The sequence below is a fragment of the Ylistrum balloti genome, unplaced genomic scaffold (genome assembly GCF_031769215.1).
Source record: "Ylistrum balloti isolate Yb309-2 unplaced genomic scaffold, AGI_CSIRO_Ybal_v1 Utg370686, whole genome shotgun sequence".
In the NCBI taxonomy this organism is placed as follows: domain Eukaryota; kingdom Metazoa; phylum Mollusca; class Bivalvia; order Pectinida; family Pectinidae; genus Ylistrum; species Ylistrum balloti.
The window spans coordinates 188,616-212,003 of record NW_026782413.1 but is presented as its reverse complement, the minus strand read 5'-3'; the positions used below and the strand labels follow the sequence as shown (position 1 = coordinate 212,003).

General features: G+C 37.5%; 1 protein-coding gene across 1 annotated transcript; it reads left to right on the top strand.

Annotated features, from left to right (window-relative positions):
- The first annotated feature begins 940 nt into the window (after positions 1–940).
- Positions 941–23,216, top strand: LOC132557525 (sodium/mannose cotransporter SLC5A10-like). The gene is made up of 16 exons (XM_060222019.1): positions 941–1,047; positions 12,352–12,454; positions 13,021–13,092; positions 13,831–13,935; positions 14,121–14,180; positions 15,128–15,232; positions 15,518–15,623; positions 16,217–16,297; positions 16,763–16,968; positions 17,321–17,456; positions 17,663–17,770; positions 18,159–18,309; positions 18,917–19,085; positions 19,610–19,825; positions 20,517–20,643; positions 22,188–23,216. Exons 2-16 carry the CDS (start codon positions 12,374–12,376, stop codon positions 22,403–22,405), a joined length of 1,941 nt encoding a protein of 646 aa, XP_060078002.1. The 5' UTR covers positions 941–1,047; positions 12,352–12,373; the 3' UTR covers positions 22,406–23,216.
- The last annotated feature ends 172 nt before the right edge of the window (positions 23,217–23,388 follow it).

Here is a 23,388-nt window from a genome sequence, read left to right as displayed (position 1 = left end):
AATGTCGGTACATCGATAACATGTCGATACCTGCATACTGGACCAGATAAATGTCGGTACATGGATACTGGACCAGATAAATACCGGTACATGGATACCGGACCAGATAAATATCGGTACATCGATAACAATCCCGAAATGTCGATACATGGATACTGGACCAGATAAATATCGGTACATCGATAACATGTCGATACACGGATACTGGACCAGATAAATATCGGTACATCGATAACAATCCCGAAATGTCGATACATGGATACTGGACCAGATAAATGTCGGTACATCGATAACATGTCGATACATGGATACTGGACCAGATAAATATCGGTAAATATCACATCGATAACAATCCCGAAATGTCGATACATGGATACTGGACCAGATAAATATCGGTACATCGATAACAATCCCGAAATGTCGATACATGGATACTTGACCAGATAAATGTCGGTACATGGATACTGGACCAGATAAATATCGGTACATCGATAACAATCCCGAAATGTCGATGCATGGATACTGGACCAGATAAATGTCGGTACATCGATAACATGTCGATACATGGATACTGGACCAGATAAATGTCGGTACATGGATACTGGACCAGATAAATATCGGTACATCGATAACAATCCCGAAATGTCGATGCATGGATACTGGACCAGGTAAATATCGGTACATCGATAACAATCCCGAAATGTCGATGCATGGATACTGAACCAGATAAATGTCGATACATGGACGCCGATTTAGTTAAATGTTAGATACCGAAATAACACATGCAGCTTTAATAGTATGTGATGTTGTATGTTCCGTAAGAACTAATCACTCACTCCTCGCTGTTGCCAAATGTGACAAGGCAGTTATCATACCTTGTTTTTGGACCGGGGTCAACTCCATGCTGCATTCCAAACATAACGAACTCATGTGATATGCGCGTGTATTTAACATTTCCATGTGTTAAAGTCGGAGCAGGACTAAAATACGATAAAAGTCGAAATCAAGGAGAAGCTGTGAACAGTTGATAAAAGAAGGCTAAGAAGTGTAAGTATTACGTTACTCTACTGGTTCGTATAGGCATGGTTATTGAAGCATGTGCTTCCCACGTGCTCGTTAACTGGGTGACTGGTTTGACAGCCTTGTCTCCAAACGGTTAATAATATCAATATATTCATGACATCTTTCCTCATATGATATCAAATGTGATATTTATAAGCTAGAATATAGTATAGATAATTTTATCTAGTTCCGGTTCTTACTGGTGCACATTTACAGCTTTTTGTTGGTATCTGTTCTCTACTGCACCAATTCTGATTCAGATCACGCACATACAATGTTAGCAAACACAATGTTTGCTTCAATAGGAAACATCATTGCTAGACAGCTGTCTACAAATACAACAAACCATATGTATAGTAAATGCGCTTGTTATTTTATCTTTATGAATAGCTGAAAATGTATCAAGAAAAACAAACAAAAAGAAAACAGAGAGGATTTGACATTTGTCGATAATAAACCGAGTTCGTTAAACAGGAATGCTGAAGATTTGTTCAATCCCATGTGTTTTTTATCTGTTCTAATCAAGAAAGAGGAACATAATCTCTACGTTATGACCGGTAATACTCGTGGTGAGCAGTAGTGTTAGTAGAGTTAGTAGCCAGCAATACTTCCTGTGATCCGCAGTTCTCTTGGTGACCATTAGTACTCGTGGTGACCAGCAGTACTCGTGGTGACCAGCAGTACTCGTGGTGACCAGTTGTACTCGTGGTCATCAGCAGTACTCGTGGTGACCAGCAGTAATTGTAGTGACCAGCAGATATCGTGGCGACCAGCGGTACTCGTGGCGACCAGCAGTACTCGTCGTGACCAGTAGTATTCTTGGTGACCAGCAGTACTCGTGGCGACCAGCAGTACTCATGGTAACCAGCAGTACACGTGACCAGCGGTACTCGTGGTGACCAGTAGTACTCGTGACCAGCAGTACTCGTGGTAACCAGTTGTACTCTTGGCGACCAGCGGTACTCGGGGTGACCAGCAGTATTCGTGGTGACCAGCAGTACTCGTGGCGACCAGCAGTACTCGAGGTGACCAGTAGTACTCGTGATGACTAGCAGTGCTCGTGGTGATCCGCAATACTCGTGGTGACCAGCAATACTTCTGGTCATCAGCAGTACTCGTGACGACCAGCAGTACTCGTGGTGATCAGTAGTACTCGTGGTAACCAGTAGTACTCGTGGCGACCAGCAGTACTCGTGGTGACCATCAGTACTCGTGGTGACCAGTAGTACTCGTGGTGACCAGTAGTACTTATGGCGACCAGCAGTATTTCTGGTGACCAGTTGTACTCGTGGCGACCACCGGTACTCGTGGTGACCAGTAGTACTCGTGGTGACCAGTAGTACTCGTGGCGACCAGCAGTATTTCTGGTGACCAGAAGTACTCGTGGCGACCAGCGATACTCGTGGTGACCAGTAGTACTCGTGGTGACCAGTAGTACTCGTGGCGACCAGCAGTATTTCTGGTGACCAGTTGTACTCGTGGCGACCACCGGTACTCGTCGTGATCAGCAGTACTCGTGGTGACCATCAGTACTCGTGGTGACCAGTAGTACTCGTGACGACCAGCAGTACTCGTGGCGACCAGTTGTACTCGTTGTAACCAATAGTACTCGTGGCGACCAGCAGTATTTCTGGTGACCAGCAGTACTCGTGGTGACCAGTAGTACTCGTGGTGACCAGCAGTACTCGTGGCGACCAGTAGTACTCGTGGCGACCAGTAGTACTCTTGGCGACCAGCAGTACTCGTGGTGATCAGTAGTACTCGTGGTAACCAGTAGTACTCTTGGCGCCCAGCAATAGTACTGGTGGTGACCAGTAGTAATCGTTGTAACCAGTAGCTTGTGGCGACAATCAGTACTCGTAGTACTCGTGGCGACCAGTAGTACTCGTGGCGACCAGTAGTACTCAAGCGACCAGTAGTACTCGTGGTGACCAGTAGTACTCGTGGCGACCATTAGTACTCGTGGTGATCAGTAGTACTCGTGGTAACCAGTAGTACTCGTGGCGACCAGCAGTACTCGTGGTGACCAGTAGTACTCGTGATGACCAGCAGTACTCGTGGTGACCAGTAGTACTCGTGACGACCAGCAGTACTCGTGGCGACCAGTTGTACTCGTTGTAACCAGTAGTACTTATGGCGACCAGCAGTATTTCTGGTGACCAGTTGTACTCGTGGCGACCAGCGGTACTCGTGGTGACCAGTAGTACTCGTGGTGACCAGTAGTACTCGTGGTGACCAGTAGTATTTCTGGTGACCAGTAGTACTCGTGGCGACCATCAGTACTCGTGGTGACCAGTAGTACTCGTGGCGACCATCAGTACTCGTGGTGACCAGTAGTACTCGTGGTGACCAGTAGTACTCGTGGTAACCAGTAGTACTCTTGGCGCCCAGCAATAGTACTGGTGGTGACCAGTAGTAATCGTTGTAACCAGTAGTACTCGTGGCGACAATCATTACTCGTAGTACTCGTGGTGACCAGTAGTACTCGTGGCGACCAGTAGTACTCAAGCGACCAGTAGTACTCGTGGCGACCATCAGTACTCGTGGTGACCAGTAGTACTCGTGGTAACCAGTAGTACTCTTGGCGCCCAGCAATAGTACTGGTGGCGACCAGTTGTACTCGTTGTAACCAGTAGTACTTATGGCGACCAGCAGTATTTCTGGTGACCAGTAGTACTCGTGGCGACCAGCAGTACTCGTGGTGACCATCAGTACTCGTGGTGACCAGTTGTACTCGTTGTAACCAGTAGTACTTATGGCGACCAGCAGTATTTCTGGTGACCAGAAGTACTCGTGGCGACCAGCGGTACTCGTGGTGACCAGTAGTACTCGTGGTGACCACCAGTACTCGTGGCGACTAGCAGTACTCGTGGCGACCAGCAGTACTCGTGGCGACTAGCAGTAGTCGTGGCGACCATCAGTACTCGTGGTGACCAGTAGTACTCGTGGCGACCATCAGTACTCGTGGCGACCAGTAGTACTCGTGGTGAACATCAGTACTCGTGGTGACCAGTAGTACTCGTGGCGACCATCAGTACTCGTGGCGACCAGTAGTACTCAAGCGACCAGTAGTACTCGTGGTGACCAGTAGTACTCGTGGCGACCATTAGTACTCGTGGTAACCAGTAGTACTCGTGGCGACCAGTTGTACTCGTTGTAACCAGCAGTACTCGTGCTGACCAGCAGTACTCGTGGTGACCAGTAGTATTTCTGGTGACCAGTAGTACTCGTGGTGACCAGTAGTACTCGTGGCGACCATCAGTACTCGTGGCGACCAGTAGTACTCAAGCGACCAGTAGTACCCGTGGTGACCAGTAGTACTCGTGGCGACCATTAGTACTCGTGGCGACCATCAGTACTCGTGGCGACCAGTAGTACTCAAGCGACCAGTAGTACCCGTGGTGACCAGTAGTACTCGTGGCGACCATTAGTACTCGTGGTGACCAGTAGTAATCGTGACGACCAGAACTACTCGTGGTGACCAGTGCAACTCTCGGCGACCAGAAGTATTCGTGAGTTTCAGCCAAAATTTCTTCTTGCTAGCCGTTTTTTTTTTTTTTTTTTATTCCTCTCTGTTTCACATTTTCTAGTTTTAAGACAAGTATTTACACTTTCCCGTCACTTAGTGATTCTATTTATTGTAAGTTTTACAAAGGTGACGTTATCATTACAAGGGAAGATTCTTGTGATTATCCAGTTACCGCTGTAATTGTTTCGACATGGCTGTATACCTTAAATACACTATCTACCCCTCCCCCTACTCTTCTTCCTTTCACACCCGCGGAAGGTGGTATGATGCAGGATAGGTAGCAAGCACCTAAGACATGGATACAACAGTGTTACATAAGTGATTTACAAAAACCCACCGCAATCTAACATTTGCACATTGGTATATTTCACAGCAGTTGCACAGACATTCTCATGGACAGATGTGCGCGACACTGACTTACAGAATACTACAAGAAATAAACAATATGTCGACCAAAAGTATGCTATTTATTACATTTTTAGCAGTGAAATATAGGGATATCTCAAACTGAAAAAAGTTATATTTTTCACTAGTGAAAAATATCACTTTTTTAATTTTTTTTCACTAGTGAAAAATATCACTTTGAGGATTGACCAATCAGAGAGCCCGATACAAATCTACTCCAATTCCAGGCAAAAATGTGAATACTCTGAATAATTACTGCCGATTAAACTCTGTCCAGTGCAAGGGGATTTCAAATACATTATCAACAGGAGAAGGGTACAGATGAGTACCGGCTAGTACTACAATCTGTCGGGAGAGTATTGCTACATCGGGGCCAAATCAGCAGCCATTCCCATATGTCGGGGGTTTGTTCACTGGGAACACAACCTTCAACTCCACCGTAAATTTCCATTTTCATGGCAGTCAGCAGACGATGCAAGCCAGTAACTCTAACTATGTTATCAGTGGTCAAACCCATCCCCGTTTTATGAGTCTTGAGTGTGGACCAAGGCATTTTAAAAGAATCCGTGTCATTGATAGTGACAGTGACTAGGATGGCGCCATACTTTTTCATGTAAAGTCACCATGTACCCTATTTGATCAACCTCAATGCTGCGAAGCTCTGTTTGCGTATGAAAAAATAAAAACTCAACACAATATATATGGCGGAAAATGGCACACTTTTCTTGTTGAAGTGGCCTATGATAATTTATTTTGAAATTAACTACTTATATAAATTCAGATTATCTTAAGAAATTATATAATGAAAAAAACATCAAAGGTGAGCAGCACAAAGTGAGCCAAAATGACAGTATGGCAACTGTCATCCGCCACCCAAGCAGCATCCAAACGACGCACTAAACTATGGCCCCATAAAACAACAGTTTGGTTATCTGTAGAAATAGTCACGTGATGGCCTGAGTGTACTGACCGGTGCTTGTGTGGTGGGAACATTTTGATGTAATTCTTATATTTCTCGACATTTTTCTAAGCTCCAGACTCCAAGTAAGTGTACACGGACATTCAATTACAAACTGTACCCTATATTTTTGCACCATATTTAGGATATCAGGTCAGTTTGGCGATTTTTGTGATTCATAGTGACCGAACAAAGGACAGCCATCTTAGCTATATATAGCCACATATAGAAACATTACTTATATAAAATACGTATAGTGAACAGTATATATAGTATGGTCTGTGTCTGATGATACATTACAATTATTGGTCTGTGTCTGATGATATATTACAAACTTTGGTCTGTGTCTAGTGATATATTATACACTTTGGTTAAATATCTAACGATATATTTCAAATATTGGTATGTGTCTTAAGATAAGATACAAATTTGGGTAAATGTCTAATGATATATTACAAATATTGGTATGTGTCTAAAGATACAGTACAAATACTTGCATATGTCTAATGATATATTACAAATATGTCTAATGATATATTACAAATAATATATAACTAATGGCATAATGCAATTTTGCTACATGTCTAATGATATATTAAAATATTGTCTAATGATATATTAAAAAAAATGGTATGTGTCTAATGATATTATCAATTTGAATTTGATATTTATCTATTGGAATATTACAAATCTGGTATAGACTAACGAAAATACATTTTGCTGCGTACTACGAGATATTACAAAATGGTATGTGACTAATGGCATACTGCAGATTTGTTATGTGTCTAATGATATTGTACAATATTAAGTCTGTGTCTAACGATATATTACAAATTTCCGTCTGTGCCTAATGGTATATTACAATTTTTTTTTTTTTTTGGTGTGTTTCAATTTATGTTAGGTCCTTTACTTGTCCTGTACATATTGTTATGATGTTATATCTGAAAGTGTTTATCTAAATGTAATTATCTAAGTTCTCCATCACGCAACGTGCCATACACAGATATACTCTTGTGAAAACCATGTTTTCTCTTTACGATTTTTTACGTCATTTTCCTTTATTTTCTATCTTGTATCTTTTCTGTTCTTTTCTTTTCCTTGTAAGAATTACTACTGGGTGTATTGGCTATAAAACCTTGGTAGATGGACCTGATGGCTACTCTATTGTCTACTCTATTGTTTATGTAATTTTTGATGATGATGGGTAATGATTTAATGCAGTATAGAGTAGCTATTGGTTGCTTCTACCAACGGATACACGGTATAAATACTACATTACATTTTTTCATTTTTATTTCTATCAGTAAACTGTTTACAAGATGTAGGTCTAGCTTAATGAGTATCATTACTTCTTTATTATTAGCCATTCACGCTACTCTGTCTGCCATTACTAACAACTCTTGCTTTCTATTAATTTTACAACTTCTCATCCTGTCATGTAACGATGTCCATCCTAACCCCGGCCCTATCGAGAAAACCGACATTTCTATCTTTCATCTAAATATTCGAAGTCTGAAAAACAAATTATCATTTCTAGAAAATATAGCATTAGATTATGATATTGTCTGTGTCACCGAGACTCACCTTGATAACTCCACCGTAGACGCTGATATACTCCTTAGTGATTATGATGTATACCGTAAAGATCGTGGGTCTCCGGGTGGGGGGATAGCTGTTTACGCTTCCAGGCTCTTGTGCACCCGTCACAGAGCTGATTTGGAATTCCGGGTGGGTGAAATTATTTGGACAGAACTCCAGTTTTCAGAGCAAAAATATCTTCTTTGTACTGTGTATAGACCTCCTAATTGTGATCGTTCCTTCTGGTATTACTTCCGACACTCAATTGAAACGGCTTTTAATGAAACTTCACACGTAGTAATCGTTGGTGATATCAACGTTGACCTCTTAACTATTAATAATAATCATGTATTTGTTGATATCCTTGACTCCTTTAATCTATCGAATATCGTTCAAAGACCGACACGTGTAGGACGTACAAGCTCGACCTTACTTGACCCGATTATTCTGTCTGACACGTGCAGTTTTAGCTACACCGACGTAATAGATATAGACAGTGACATCTCTGACCATAGCGCGACAACGGTTGAATTGACAGTTAGGACTAGTATTAGGAAGACTTATGAAAGAACTATAAGATGCTACAATGACGCAAATTATAACTTATTTAATAATAAATTAAACGATACGGACTGGGTAGACTTATTTGCGACTGCTAACTCTCCTGACGATATGTGTGAAATTTTTACAACGCGATACCTAGACATAGCTAGGGAATGTATACCGACTCGGACGGTGACCGTTAGACCTAATGACAAACCCTGGTTTGACTCAAATTTAAGACGTGAAATTTGGAAAAGGAATAGACTGTTGAAATTGTATAAATCAAACCGCTCCAACAACAACTTATCTAACTTTCGGAAACAACGTAATCATGTGAATAACTTGAAGAAACGAACAAAAGAATTTTTTTATGCTGATATAAATGGAATTTTAGATCGATACTCGAATTCAAATCCTAGAATTTTTTGGAAAATTGTACGTAAATTAGTTAAATCTTCAGACGAATCAAACATTATACCCCCTATTAGAAATACTCATGGCAACATTGAAATGACCGATGATGGCAAAGCTAATATTTTAAATGATTACTTTGTTTCCATTTCTACTATAGACGACATTAATATAGAATCTCCGACGGTAGAATTACGGACAGACTCGACAATATCAGATATACATTTTGAATTGAGGGACGTAATTGACATACTTAAATCTTTAAATGTGAATAAAGCTGTTGGTATAGACACAATCAGTCATAATATGTTAAAAAATACAGCAGTATCAGTAGCTTTCCCACTATCTCTCATCTTTAGATCCTCTCTGGAAACTGGGGTTTTTCCTAAAATGTGGAAACATGCATTAGTGATACCATTATTCAAAAAAGGGGACAAACACAATTTTGCTAATTACAGGCCAATTTCATTATTAAGCACTGTTGGTAAAGTTTTTGAAAGATTAGTTGTAAAATACCTTAATAACTATTTACTAGAAAATTCACTGATATACAAGTTCCAATCTGGTTTTCAACCTGGTCACTCGACAGTACATCAACTTATCGAAATTTATCATACTTTATGCGAAAATCTAGAAAAAATGCAACCTACATGTTTAGTTTTTTGCGATATATCGAAAGCGTTTGATCGTGTGTGGCACAGGGGTCTGGAAGTGAAACTAGCAAATTATGGTATTCGGGGTAAACTTTTAAATTGGCTTGTTAATTATATAAGTGAAAGAAAACAGCAAGTTTGCGTGGGTAACTCTAAATCCTCTATTAAATCTTCTAATGCGGGTGTTCCACAAGGCTCAGTACTTGGTCCCCTATTATTTATTTTATATATTAATGATTTAACCGATAATCTTCAGAGTTTCTCAAAATTATTTGCCGATGACACTTCTTTATTATACTCGAACCCATCCCCTTACAACGTTGAAACTGTAATAAATGATGATTTAGAACAAATTCAAAATTGGGCGAGAAAGTGGCTAGTAAAGTTTAATCCAACTAAAACAGAAGCATTACTTATCCATAATTCCGAATTAGACTACGCGATAGATATAAAATTTGATAATGTTAGTGTGAATTTTGTAGATAATCATAAGCATTTGGGGGTAACATTTGACCAGAATTGTAAATGGACAAGTCATATTGAGGACATTTGTAAAAAAGTATCTAAGCAGATTAGTATCTTGCGAAAACTTAAATTTATTCTAGGTAGACAAACATTGTATAGAATATATAATTCTTATATTATTCCACTATTAGAATATTGCTGTGAGGTATGGGATGGATGTACTCTCGGTGACGCAGACAAATTAGAAAAACTTCAATTAGAGGCTGCTCGTGTGATTACGGGGTTACCATCTTATACGAGCAGAGATTCCTTATATTCTGAATGTGGGTTAGAACCACTTTGCTTTAGACGCTCTAGAAGGAAATTGCAGCTTTTTTATAAAATCAAAAATAACTTAACACCTGATTATTTATCCACTCTTCTTCCCCCCTTAGTCTCAGAAAATTCACCCTATAACCTTCGAAATGCCAATAATTACTCCATACCAAACTACCGTCTACAACTCACAAAATCTTCTTTCTTTCCCTCTACTATTCATCTTTGGAATCAGTTAGACCACGATATCCGACAAAGTGAAACATATTCGGTCTTTAAACACTCTCTCCGTAAAAACACAGACATTCGAATTCCGCCCTATTTTCTTATTGGTGATAGAAAAACTAACATCCTGCATGCCAGATTACGTAACAGATCCAGTACTTTAAATAATGACTTGTTTCATGCTAACTTAATTAATTATAAACACTGTCAATGTGGACACTATATCGAAGATGCTCATCACTTCTTTTTTGTATGTAATAATTATGCCTACCAACGCCTACAACTTTATCGTGAGCTTAATGATTTCATTCCACTAGACCTCCACCTTCTATTATTTGGAAACTCCGAGCTGACTAACCAGGAAAACGAAACTATATGCCAATCCACCCAAAGATTTATTATAAATACAAACCGGTTTTAAATTATACTCTATAGTAAATTATAATCGTTCCTTCCCAACTCGGGTGACAATCGGTTGAGATATGTTATTTCCAGAAGGATCAGCATGGACCAAGGAGAAGGACATCGGTGGCACGGTTTTTGATAGACATTGACAAGTTGAACGCTAGGAAGAGTGGAATAGTATAAAGAATGTGATTGTCACCTGGGTTGGGTTAGACCATATCGCTATTGTTCCTTTTTCACTACATTTGTAGATGTACTCTCTCTCTCTCTCTCTCTTTCTCTCTCTCTCTGTTTCCTCTGTTTCTCCCCCCCTCTCTCTCTCTCTCTCTCTCTCTCTCTCTCTCTCTCTCTCTCTGTATATATAATTGTATCTTGTAAATTTCGAATAGGTCATCTTTTGCATTTATATGTGTCTGTTATTTATCTTGGAACGGGCTTTATATAAGTTTGTAAACTTGTGCCCAATCCATTTGTATATACAATTTATGCAATAAAATATGTTTAAATTGGCCGCACGTGCAGAGAAATAAGTGTGATATGGGGTTCAATGATGCTGAACAGGGGCTAGCCTAGATTCTATTGACCAATGACATTTGATCTCTCACATATGACCCGGATGTCTCGCTTACCTTACAAAGGAAAGGGCGGAGCTTACCAGATTAAATGTGACGTCATTCAACATGTAAACAAAACTACTTAGAAAGCGTGATGGCTGTAGCTTCTAAAGAAAATAAAAGTCCTCTGCAAGTTTGGCAAAAACATGTTTGCTCACAAACTTTCATTTATTTTTTCAGTTAACGTTTAAACCATTTTATTGTGGATAAGTGACATCAATAAATTACAAAATCCATGTCCAAAAACAAATAAACATTCATTATGATTTATTTATGAGTCTGTATATATTTACTGATTTTTCATAAAATGGACTATTCGTTGTATAATGAGTGAGTAGTGTCTGGAAAAAGCATGGTCAACTTACCCATTTTATAGTTATCGTAAGTTTGCCATTGTTTTGGTTTATTTTTGCGATGAAAAGGAAATAAACAGAATATCTAATAGTGTCTTCAGTAATAACAAATATATTTCACTCGTGTGGCTAATATTTTTGGTATCTTTTACTCGTGCGAATATCCTATATTTATTACTGTATTCGACATACGACGAACACATGGAATGGTTGTGTTCGTCTTTCGAAGATTTGACGATTCCAGTCATCTATATACAAATCACATGTAGCATTTCCCCTGTGACCAAGAGATTAATAGATTAATAATTTAGTTAAATAACATTTCTCTTGGTCAAGATGAAATCCATGGCACTAGAAAAAATGCCTTGTTGATTCAGTATTGCCTTAAGAAAGCATCCCTAGATACTAGATTCTTCCAATCGACTTGAACAAATCCTACTATCTTGGAATGTAAATGCCAGCAATCATGTCAGCAGAGCATAGAAGACAACCTCTGACCTGCGAGTTTAGAATCAGACAAGATTTAGCATCATTAAGTATATTTAGAAAACTCTCAGAGAGTCTATCCCCAGCAGCTTCCAAGAAGTTAACTTCATTTTTTTTGTTAGTGACTTAGTTTACCGTTCGAGCATATTCACGTCAAAACTTACAACAATCTTGTCTTGTCTTGTCTTAAAGAATTTCCTCCTTCACAAGCAAAGCATCCGTAGGAGCCTTCCTAGAGACGAAATAAAAAAAATTACACAGCACCAACTTGTACCAGTTATGTAAGATATAAAGATAACAATTACTCTATTGGTTTGTGATGCGTGATGCTAAATGTGAATCATTCCAGACATCCTGACATATTTACCACAATGGAGAGCAGACTGGATCACTGGGCCGATATATTGGTCCTCTTCCTGTACTTTGCTGTAGTTTTGGCTCTGGGGTTATGGGTAAGTGTGCAATTCGAATATGATAAAGATGTAGCCACACACAATAGGATCGTGTTGCTTTCTGTAGTTCTACCTTGTCACAATTACAAAGCGTCAGCATTTCAAACATTCCAAGAATTGCGCAATACATCCTAGGCATCCGCTGTGATCATAACAGAGAGAGTACTTAATATGACATATACAATGTACTGTATTTGTATATATTACTGAATTATGACATATACAATGTACTGTATATTTAAATCTTGCTCAATAACGACATATACACTCTTCTGTATATCCAAATCTTACTTAATTATGACATATACACTGTACTGTATATCTAAATCTGTATAAATTTTGACATAAACAATGTATGCATATGTAGATGTAATTTTTTGAAGAGTTCATTTAAAGACAATTGATTATATTTTGTCTGTTGAACAGAAGGAAGAATATTTCACATTTCCATTAAATTTTATCACGACCTCGTCACTTAAAGAACCAATTATCTGACGGGTTTACAAAATATCCAGATTTGATTTCATTTCTCATCAACTATTAATACGATACTCACTTGTGTTTAGACAATGAAGAGACCTAACCGTGGAAATGTTCAGAGTTATTTTCTAGCGGGACGTTCGATGAAATGGTTCGTGGTAAGTTTTGTTACATATCATAATGTGTCGTCCTTGCCTTATTTTTTGTCAATAATTTAATCACCATCAGCAATTGCTTGAACTCTATGAAAGCAATTACGGACGAAACTGTTGATGTTCTCCCCAAGTTCTCTGTTGCTTTTGTCGACCCCAGTAACAGAATACTTGTCAATCTATCCTGATTTCATGACATATTTGTTTTAAATTCTAGGGCTGAAAACAATAGAGTGTCAACATTTTGATATTTTCTCATCATTCTCTGGATCAACACTCTTTCTCGTGCAAAAATGATTTTCGTACTTTTCAAGCTTTCAAGATCGAATATTGTTAATTTTCGGTATCCATTTCTAAACTCATATTAAAAAACACTTTTCTTTTAATGTGTGTTTGTTTTTCAATCGCCTTAAAATCAATATATTTCATTCTTTATTTATTGAAAACCTGATATGAAGTTGATACTCGTTAGGGTGCCTGGTGGTTTTGTGGTTGTTAACATCGTTCTTATTTGGGAACGTGGCATTACTTACTTGGATTGACCAAAATTTACATGGCAGGTGTCGTCGATGAAGAAGAAGAAACCTTCCCTTCCGAAACATCTGGTCTTGTTGTCCGTGTAAATCTTTCTTTTGCTCAGAATTTGTCATAGCTTGATTGAACCCGAGTTTCAGTTATGATTCTGTTGACATGTCAGACCTTACTACTGACAAAATCTGAAATTTTTCATTCCTTTTATTTTAGGTAGGAGCATCAATTTTTGCCACAAATATTGGAAGTGAACACTTTATGGGACTTGTAGGCGCTGCAGCGTCCACAGGGATAGCGATGATACTGTTCGAGTGGCTTGTAAGTTGTCTATCAAATGTAACGATGTTTGAATACTTTATACACAACTCACATCTGGAATTACCTCTATTTATATTTCTTGGAATATGTGGTCGTTAGCATGCTTGAACATTTATACAGTTCATTGAAAAGAGAAGAAATCTATTGGGTTGGGCCAAATTTAGTTTCCTTGTTTTTTCTATCAGGCGATATACCTCCTTATACTCTGTGGATGGTGCTTTGTGCCTGTGTTTATATCTGCAGGGGTGAGTATATTTCGATTGAACTTTTATTAATTCAAAATCTTCGGATCTTACCCATCCCTTTTATGAATTTGTCCGATACTCATTTGACTGACTGAGGAAATTATGTACTTGGCGACTGAATTCCGCGTAGGCTACGGGACACCTAAGTAAATATCAAATACGATAAGGACACAACATCCCAACATTTGTTCTCAGTCTTAATAGACGTTGTCCTATCAGAGAGATGTTAATTGCTCTATGCTGTTGGAATAGGTATAAAGTTCACAGCAAACTTTAATGTCTTTAAATGATCACATAGCGTTAAGTTATCTCACCACGGTTTGTGTATAATCTCACCTCCAGTGGTGCTGCGAACCTTCCGAACTAAGTATTTTAGTCCGGGTACAGTGAAGAAATATAAATCAATAGCTCGCTTAGGTCAGAGGTCAGAGATGACGTACGCTAAAATAACTGCTCCGCGTAGAAATGTAGTTCCAATCTTCAACGGATAGGACAACGATTTTATGAATTTTCGTAAATAAACTTATTCATTACAAAATATAATATCACTTATTTCAACAGTCATTTATATTATTAAACATAATAATTTTAAAGTAAATTCAGAAAAAAAAACTTCTGTCGAATTACCGTACGTGCTAAAATACTGATGTTTTCCGTCACTGCCGAATACAGCAAAAATATATGTGACAGAAAATCATCTCACGGTTTTTTAAATCCAGGTCAAATAAATAAAATCTAAATAACGAAGTATGATATTATGTTGTTTATATCATAAAGATAATGGTTGGTCTTGGCAGCAATGGAGGTGTGATCATGACGTAATATGATACAGCTCTGTCTTGTTAAAAGTATACCCAATAATATATAAATATATACTATGACTTCCCTGTCGGGATTGTATGACTGTGAACTTTACTGTTGAGTTTTGATCAATGTTTGTTTTACAGGTTTATACTATCCCAGAATACATCGAAAAGAGATTTGGAAGCAAAAGAATCCGAAACTACTTTGTGACCATGACGCTTATCTTCGCCATTGTTCTCAAACTCGCTGTATGTTTGAACACCGTTTTTATATTGTAATTTAAGTGTAACCAAGCCCTCTGTATTTTAACCACAGCACTGTGTAGTATTACATAACTTTAACACATTTTTTTACTTTGCATGCCCTGATTTTTTTTATGGTGTGTTTTTTCGTTTCAATACTGTTTCTACCTCTTTAATTTGGTAAAATTAATTTTATCTAAATTCATTTTATCTCATCAATTTATTTAATTATATTAACTGTTAAACTCACGATCCGAATTTAACAAAAAGTGACTTTGATATATGTGGCAGGGAAACATGTTTGCTGGGTCGTTGTTTATTCAACTAGCGACAGGATGGGATATGTACTTGTCTGTCACCGTGTTGTTGATAATCACAGCGATTTATACAGTTTTAGGTAAGGACATATTCAGGTGAGAACGTGTTGTCATGGTAACAATAGATATCACAGCTTTCTATATAGTTCTAGAAAGGTAAATTGTGAGAAAATGTTGTCATGGTAACAGGAGATATTCGAACGTTATATATTGTTCTAGGTAACAACACATTCAAGTGAGAATGTGTTGTCATGATAACAATATATATCACAACTTTTATATCGTTCTAGGTAGGTAAATCTTCAGGCGATGTAGTCATGGTAACACGAGATACCAGTGTTTCATATAGTTCTAGACAGGTATGTTGTCATGGAAACACAAGATATCACGGCGCTTTATATAGTTCTAGATAGGTAAATCGTTAGAACGTGTTGTCATGGTAAAATGGAGACATCACAACCAACGTTTTATATTATTCTAGATAGAAACATTTTTGGATAAGTGTTGTCATGGCAACAATGAGACATTACATCCAACGTTGTATATAGATTTAGGTAGTTACATCTTCATGTGGCTTACAGGGAACACAGTAATACTTAACTCATATTATTTGATTGTCGTAGCTTAGCAACAACTACAAGTTGCTATTGACATGATCTTTAACCTGTTTTAGGTGGTCTAACCGCGGTCATGTACACGGACACACTTCAAACTGTTATAATGATGATCGGCTCCTTCATACTGGCCGGAATTTGTAAGTACTGAATTCACGGTAAGTTTAAGTAGTTGGATTTGTCCACACCAACACTATTAAAAATCTAGTGAATAGTTCAATTACGATAAAATCTCTGAATAAATAATCATGACGCAATCAGTAGTTGTATAAATGACAAATATTTAAGATACACATTCACATCTGTTAATTGATCTCCTAAATAAATCTCAAAGTGGTGAAAACCTATTACAAACGCAAAACTCGGATCTCGGACTGACACAGTACTAAGAGTTATCATAGTAGAAAACGTCTTCAATCTTCAGAGGTAAATCTCTGTAATTCTTTGGAAAGCAATTTGTCTAAAAGATGTTATCATAACTTCCAAAATCTTTGATATCTATGACAAATGATGACGTATAAGTGATATCTATCCTAGTATGCATTCGTCCGTACTCACGGACGGATGTCGGGGCGTTCGTCCGTCTGATTTTTGTTTAACTACAGGTTATAATAGGGTTGGTGGTTGGACTGAACTGAAAGTACAGTACATGGCCGCTATTCCTAATGTTCTCCAGAACAACACATCATGTGGTTTGCCTAGTGAAGACGCATTCTCCTTGTACCATGATCCGGTGAATGGAGACATACCTTGGACTGGACTTCTGGCTATGACGACATTGGGTAGTCTCTTCTACTGGTGTGGAGACCAGGTACACTTAGGTCATACTACTGAATCTAACGACATCAAATCGTTTCCAAAACTTTTTGACATGACGTTTAATCGATTAGTGAGAGTCTAGCTTTCAGAAGAGGGTTAGCATCAGGTACATTTATGCAAAACGAGCTTTCATTTAAACAACTTAATTGGTAGTCATTGGTCTCTGAGTGTGAAAATCAGAACCTTTTATTTCATTAATCAGATAAGATACTTTCAATTCACAAAATCTTCTAACTGTCCTGTAATTTATGGTTTAAACCACGGATAAAGCTCACAATTTGCCATTGAAAATGATGAGGATGTGTTCGGATTGGCAGGTTCACTAACTGTTTTCTCGTCTGTAGGTTATAGTGCAGAGGTACCTTGCAGCTAGCACACTTCAGGGGGCGAAGGCGGGAGCTGTTTTAGCAAGTGTCCTTAAGATTTTACCCATGTTTGTAATGATCGTCCCTGGACTCGTCAGTCGCGTGCTCTTCACAGGTGATCGCTATCTAGACTTACTCACCTCTTATAAAACCTTGTTTAGTCTTCCTGATAAACATCTCTACTGATCTTCATATTATTCAGTTTATTATTCAAATTAATTAATAAGTAAGCTTTTCGTATTTCCTAACTTTAAGAAATCCATATTTTCGTCAATCTTTATAAAACGTTATGGTACCTAATCTATATTTTTAAAATTCTAGATGATGTGGTATGTGTTGATCCTGATGAGTGTATGAGAATATGTGACAACCCAACCGGATGTACTAATATTGCTTACCCTAAACTAGTGTTAGAGTTACTCCCTACAGGTAAAGTATCTTCACATATCTACTCAATTTTTTTTGTATTTTGTGTTAAAACGCAGGATTTGATGTGTATGACGCTGACCTCAGCTAATAAACCAGTACTTGCAATTTTCTCAAATAGTTAAAGTCATGCAAATTGCACAATAACGTTGAAGAGGTCTGCAGCAAATGCTTTATTTCAACTCCTTCGAAAATGATATGATATTTAATGAAAAAGGTAACTGATAACACGAAATACATTTTAATACTTAAAAATCAATGTTTAAGCATAGTGATTTTTCTTTGATGCCCTTCAATCTGTGATTATGTTCGATACACAACAACGGTTTGTTTTAACAACACCTTGGTGTTTATCTCCCTACTGACATTTGTTGATATAATACATTAATAGGTATGAAGGGATTCCTGATGGCGGTGATAATGTCTGCCATTATGAGTTCTCTCACGTCTATATTCAATAGTTCCAGTACAGTATTTACTCTAGATTTGTGGATGCAGTTAAGACCTCTAGCCAATCAAAGAGAACTACTTATAGTTGGCAGGTAAGTAGGAACCTTTTTATAATTTACCAAATTTTATACCTTCATGTTAAGAATTATAATTTGTTATAGGGAGTATTATCGTGGAAAATTCCTTGTTCGGTTTGAAATTGGTCTTGTTTGATGCTCGTTAGTATACCTGTTGGATCTTGTGTTGTTTACCTTGTTCTCTTTTTAGAACGTGACATTATTTGCATTTAGGTGTCGTCAATGAATCAAACGACGCTCACCTTTGCGGAACAGCTGATCTTATTCTCATGTTAGTTTCTCAGGAGTCTGAATGTAAATCTTTCTTTTGATGGTAGATATCCATAGTTTCAGAAAATCTGAGTTTGAATAAGGATTTTGTTGAAATGTCCGTTTTCTCTGGCGTTTCTTAACATTAAAAATTACTGTAACTTCGATTACAAAAGATAAAGATATTTGGCTACATATAATTCAGAATTTGTGAGAAAAATTCAGGCATTCATGGCATGGAACGATTCTCATTGGCTTGCAAATAGCTAATGGAATATGGCAAAATATTCCGCAAAGCTAAATATCTTAATCTAGCCTTAATTCAAACTTATATCCATGAAAAGAAAACCTATTTTGATGTATTTTATTATAGGGTATTCGTGGTGTTTATGTGTGTGGCGAGTATACTGTGGTTGCCGCTGATCAAGGGCTCGCAAGGAGGGAAGTTGTACAACTATGTAAACATGGTGAACTCCTGTCTCATGGAGCCAATGAGCTCTGCATTTGTCTTGTCCGTCTTCTGGAAGCGAACGACAGAAAATGTATGTGAGAAACAGTGGTATGGTCGATAATGTTGATATAATATATCATTACTGCGATTTAGTGATTTCTGAATAAAAAACTTTATTTCAAAATTGCGAAACAGACTTTAAACTTATATCAACCAGCTTGGATGGAAGCGAGAAAGGGGTCTTAAGTACTGTGAGGGAAACCACAGTAAACCCAAGTGAACTTTGACATCATTGATTATTTATAAATGTTTGTTTTGATAGCTTTTCGTGGCACATATATGAAAGAACCTAGTGATTTCTCAGAAACCCTTTGAATATTGCATCATTGAACATATCTGCAGAGTAGAAGTTGTCCCAGAAATAAGTAACAATAAGATAGACAAGTGATATTTGATGAGCTTCTTCCGTTAGTGTCTACCTTTCGCTTTTAACATCCATTTTATATACAAGTTAATTGATATGTGCTATCGACATTAATTTTCGATATATAGTAATCACCTTTATTTTACTTACGTTTAGCTACAATGTTTATTCAAATGTTTTTTCCCTCGCAGGGCGTATTTTACGGGCTGTTAATATCCCATGCAGTGGGTGTTGTGAGACTAGTTTTCGAGTTTATGTTCCCCTTCCCACCCTGTGGAATGCCCGAAACAAGGCCCGCTTTTCTGTACAGAGTACACTTCATGAACTTTGGTGCCATCCTCATATTGTTCAGTGGTATTGTCATCATCATTCTGAGCTTACTCACCACGCCAAGGACGGAGGAGCAGGTAAATTACTACTGCTCGAAGAGACAAAAATACATTGGATGGCTGATAAGACAGGACTTCTTCAAAAATATTGTCGAAACTCCCTCAGTTCATATGTACTTGTCTTCGTTTTTTCCCTTCAATCCAATTAGATGTCTGCATAAATTGCTTTTGTCATTTCGTACAGAAAAAAGGAGCATATTCGAATCAAATATTGTACTAAAGACACTCAAGTCAATTACACCTTTCAATGTAAATTTACAATTACATATACTTGTCAGTGATGCCAGCCTAAATATTGTATTTTTGTAGGCGACCGATTTCATTATGAAAACGATCGAAATAAATGTCATAAACCATGTAGTTATATTCCCTTGCTCCCAGTTTGACAAAATTCATAAGCAAACATATTGGACTCGTGTATATATCGAACCATACCGATATATCGTTCGAATGAATTGAAACCTAGCATGCAAGTAAACACGATGTCTGACCTGAATACAGATCGTAGTGTCAAGTGTCAAAATTTGATTTTCCAACTTCTCATCTCAGTGCCATTATGTAAGGTCCTCAACACCAAAGGACAGTCATCTGTATGATGCAGAATTCATTGTTGTATATTAATTACCATATTTCGCGTTATAACATGCGATTTACTTTCTTAAACTCAATATTTCATACTGCATGGAATTAATGAAACTTCTTGTTGCAGTTGGAGAATGTTACATACTGGACAAGGATGAAATTCCCACCTTCAAAGATGGAAGAACATGAGATGTCAGTCAGGCCCGAGGAGAATAAACCTGACGAAGACCAAAGCAAGGTGCCTGTTGATCTCCGTAAGTGAGTGGAACTGCTAGAAAGTCGGTCTATATTATATTCCATAAGATATTCTTTTATAAGTATCTAGTTAATACACTTTAATGTTACGTCCATGTGATAGAGTAAACAATTAAAACTGCAAGAAAATCTGTAAACATCATATGTAAATATAATCGAAAAAGATGTGTGTATTTGTTTGAATTATTATGATTCGTTTTATTTTACATTCGCTTTGAGGATTTTAAACAATAGCAAGAATTTCGTAAACGTTTCATATTCATGTTTCGGCATTCTTTGTTCGAGCATATATACCTGCAATTGAATCAAACAAATGTAAACATCTAATACATATTTGTGTTTCTAATAAATAATTTTCAATATCGATGTAATAGATGTATCTAACAAATCTGTATCAAATTATCCAGTACATGTATCAGTCAACTGTCGTTGGGGATAATTAAGTGCATTTCATTGAAACTGGTTAAAAATTTTCATGATGTTTCATTGCTCGCTATGTTATTCACGTACTTAATAATTATCATTATAAAATTAAATCAAATTATGCGAAGAAATGTTGAGAAAGCGTTATAACCAGACTATCGTCTTTAATGAACACTTTGTATTATTTGGGATGTGGTTTTCTCGCTTCATCCTATGAATTAGTTGCTTTTAAGTATGCCTGGTGATCCGTTGTCGCTAATTTGCTTCTCATTTTGGAACATAACATATCTTACTTTATATAAATATAACAAAAATTGCGAAAAAAAATTATAACTTGTATGAATTACTCTTGTTGGATGGACATTCGCAAGGAGTTTGATCGCGAAATGAAATCGGAGTTACCGGGAAAGATCCACGTGGTCGGGAAGGTGACCCCATACTTTTTCACGTCAGTGTTGGAAATCGAACCTCTTACGCTTAGGTGAAAGGCAATTGTGTTACCACTGGGCCACACTATCATCTACTTACTTTGATAGTTCAAGATTTACATGTAGGAGTCATCGATGAAGCAGAAGACGCTTATCCTTCGGGAGCTCTTGGTCTTATTCCCCTTGCACTTCCGTGTAATTTTATCTTTTGGTTTAGTTTTCCTTATGAAGATGTTGTAACATGTCGGTATTTTTCAGTTGATTTTATTTCTAATGTCTGCACTCAACACTTTTTGTCATTTTTAGCATTCGATAAGGTGTGGATGGGCACGGGTTTGTCCCAAAACCAGATTAGATTAAGTTTTTATTAATTGATATTTGTAATATGAATTGGAAAGCATATTGATATATAAAAAGACCTGGTCTGGGGTCAGGATACCATGTTCAAGCTGGATTTTCAGTGTCACTAACCTGTGACTGCTGCCATCCTCTGTTGATACCTTTGGTATATGACCAATGCTATTGCGTGGACGCACAAGTTCAAATTAATGGAGGCATGGAAATTTAACGCATAAATAAAATTGAAAGCGCTTGGTGTCATTGTAAATACGATCATGTGATACATATCATTTAAATGTCACAGAATATTGTTAACAAATGCATTATTGATCGGTGAGATTTCATTTTTTCAGAAAACCACCAGGATGACGAAACTACTTCCAGTATGTGCCAAGACCGCCTATTATCATGCCTTCTTGGGACTTCGGACAAAGAACACAATATCATGGAGATAACGTTTGAACAGAAGCGGGCATTTCTCACAGAAAATATCAAATGGTCCAAATGGGTTTCCGCGTCAGCACTCGTTACCATGGGAACCATGTTTTTTTTACTTGGATATTTTCGATGAAATCTTGTTCCGAGTGGTCGGTGCAGTTAAATGCACTAATGGCAATGCCAAGTTTATTGTGTCGCCTCAAGTTGTCTATCATGTATCAAGCCATGCCGTTTTATACTCCACAAACTACGTTTTGCTTTAGTGTCAACGCTACAGGTTTATCTAATAAGATTATAAGTTTTTCCTTAAATGCGAGTTACGTTTTCTACTCCAGTGTTACCAGTTTCTCTAGTTCCTAGTCAAACCCTCTTTATCATACGATTTGTGTTAGTTATCAGTTTTTCATTGAAATAAGTAGATCGCACGGGTTTTACGGGTAATTCAGCAAGTAGACTGGAAAATTAATCACTATGAAATGTTTCTAAGAAAATCATAAAAGCATTTCTAGGTTATCCGTTTATATCTTTAATGAATATTAAATACTGTTGACTTTCCGATGAAAAAATCTGCTTTGGTTTAGTCGGAGGTATAGAACATTACTTTATAAGGAGTTTGTGTGACTAAAGTTACAATTGTATTTTACCACGAGAGTACTTTGAAACATCTGCTTAAGAAATTGATAAATACCGGCTGAATGAAACCAAATGTTCTACTGAAGAATTAAGATATGGAGACAAGACTTAGGGGTGATGCACAGATGTGGATGACAGAGTTGATAACGAGAACTTGCTAGAGAGTCGTGTGTATGCGTGATGTGATAAACGAAACTAGTGTTAATAAAACTACAGGATTGAAATACAACAGATTGGTTTATATATTCATATAAGATTATTTTGAGTGTTGTATACGAAGCAGGTTGTGCTAATAAAACTTTTTACGAATAGTCAGTGTGCCTGTTTGTTGGTGAAGTAGAGATATATCGCCCTGAAACCTGCCATGGGCTGTTCTACTGTCTATGTTTACCTGGAAGTCAATGTGTTACTGGTTCCTGTTTACACTCTTTTTGTTTTCTTTAGATTTTGAATAATGATTGTTTTTCCCTGTTGGGTAACATC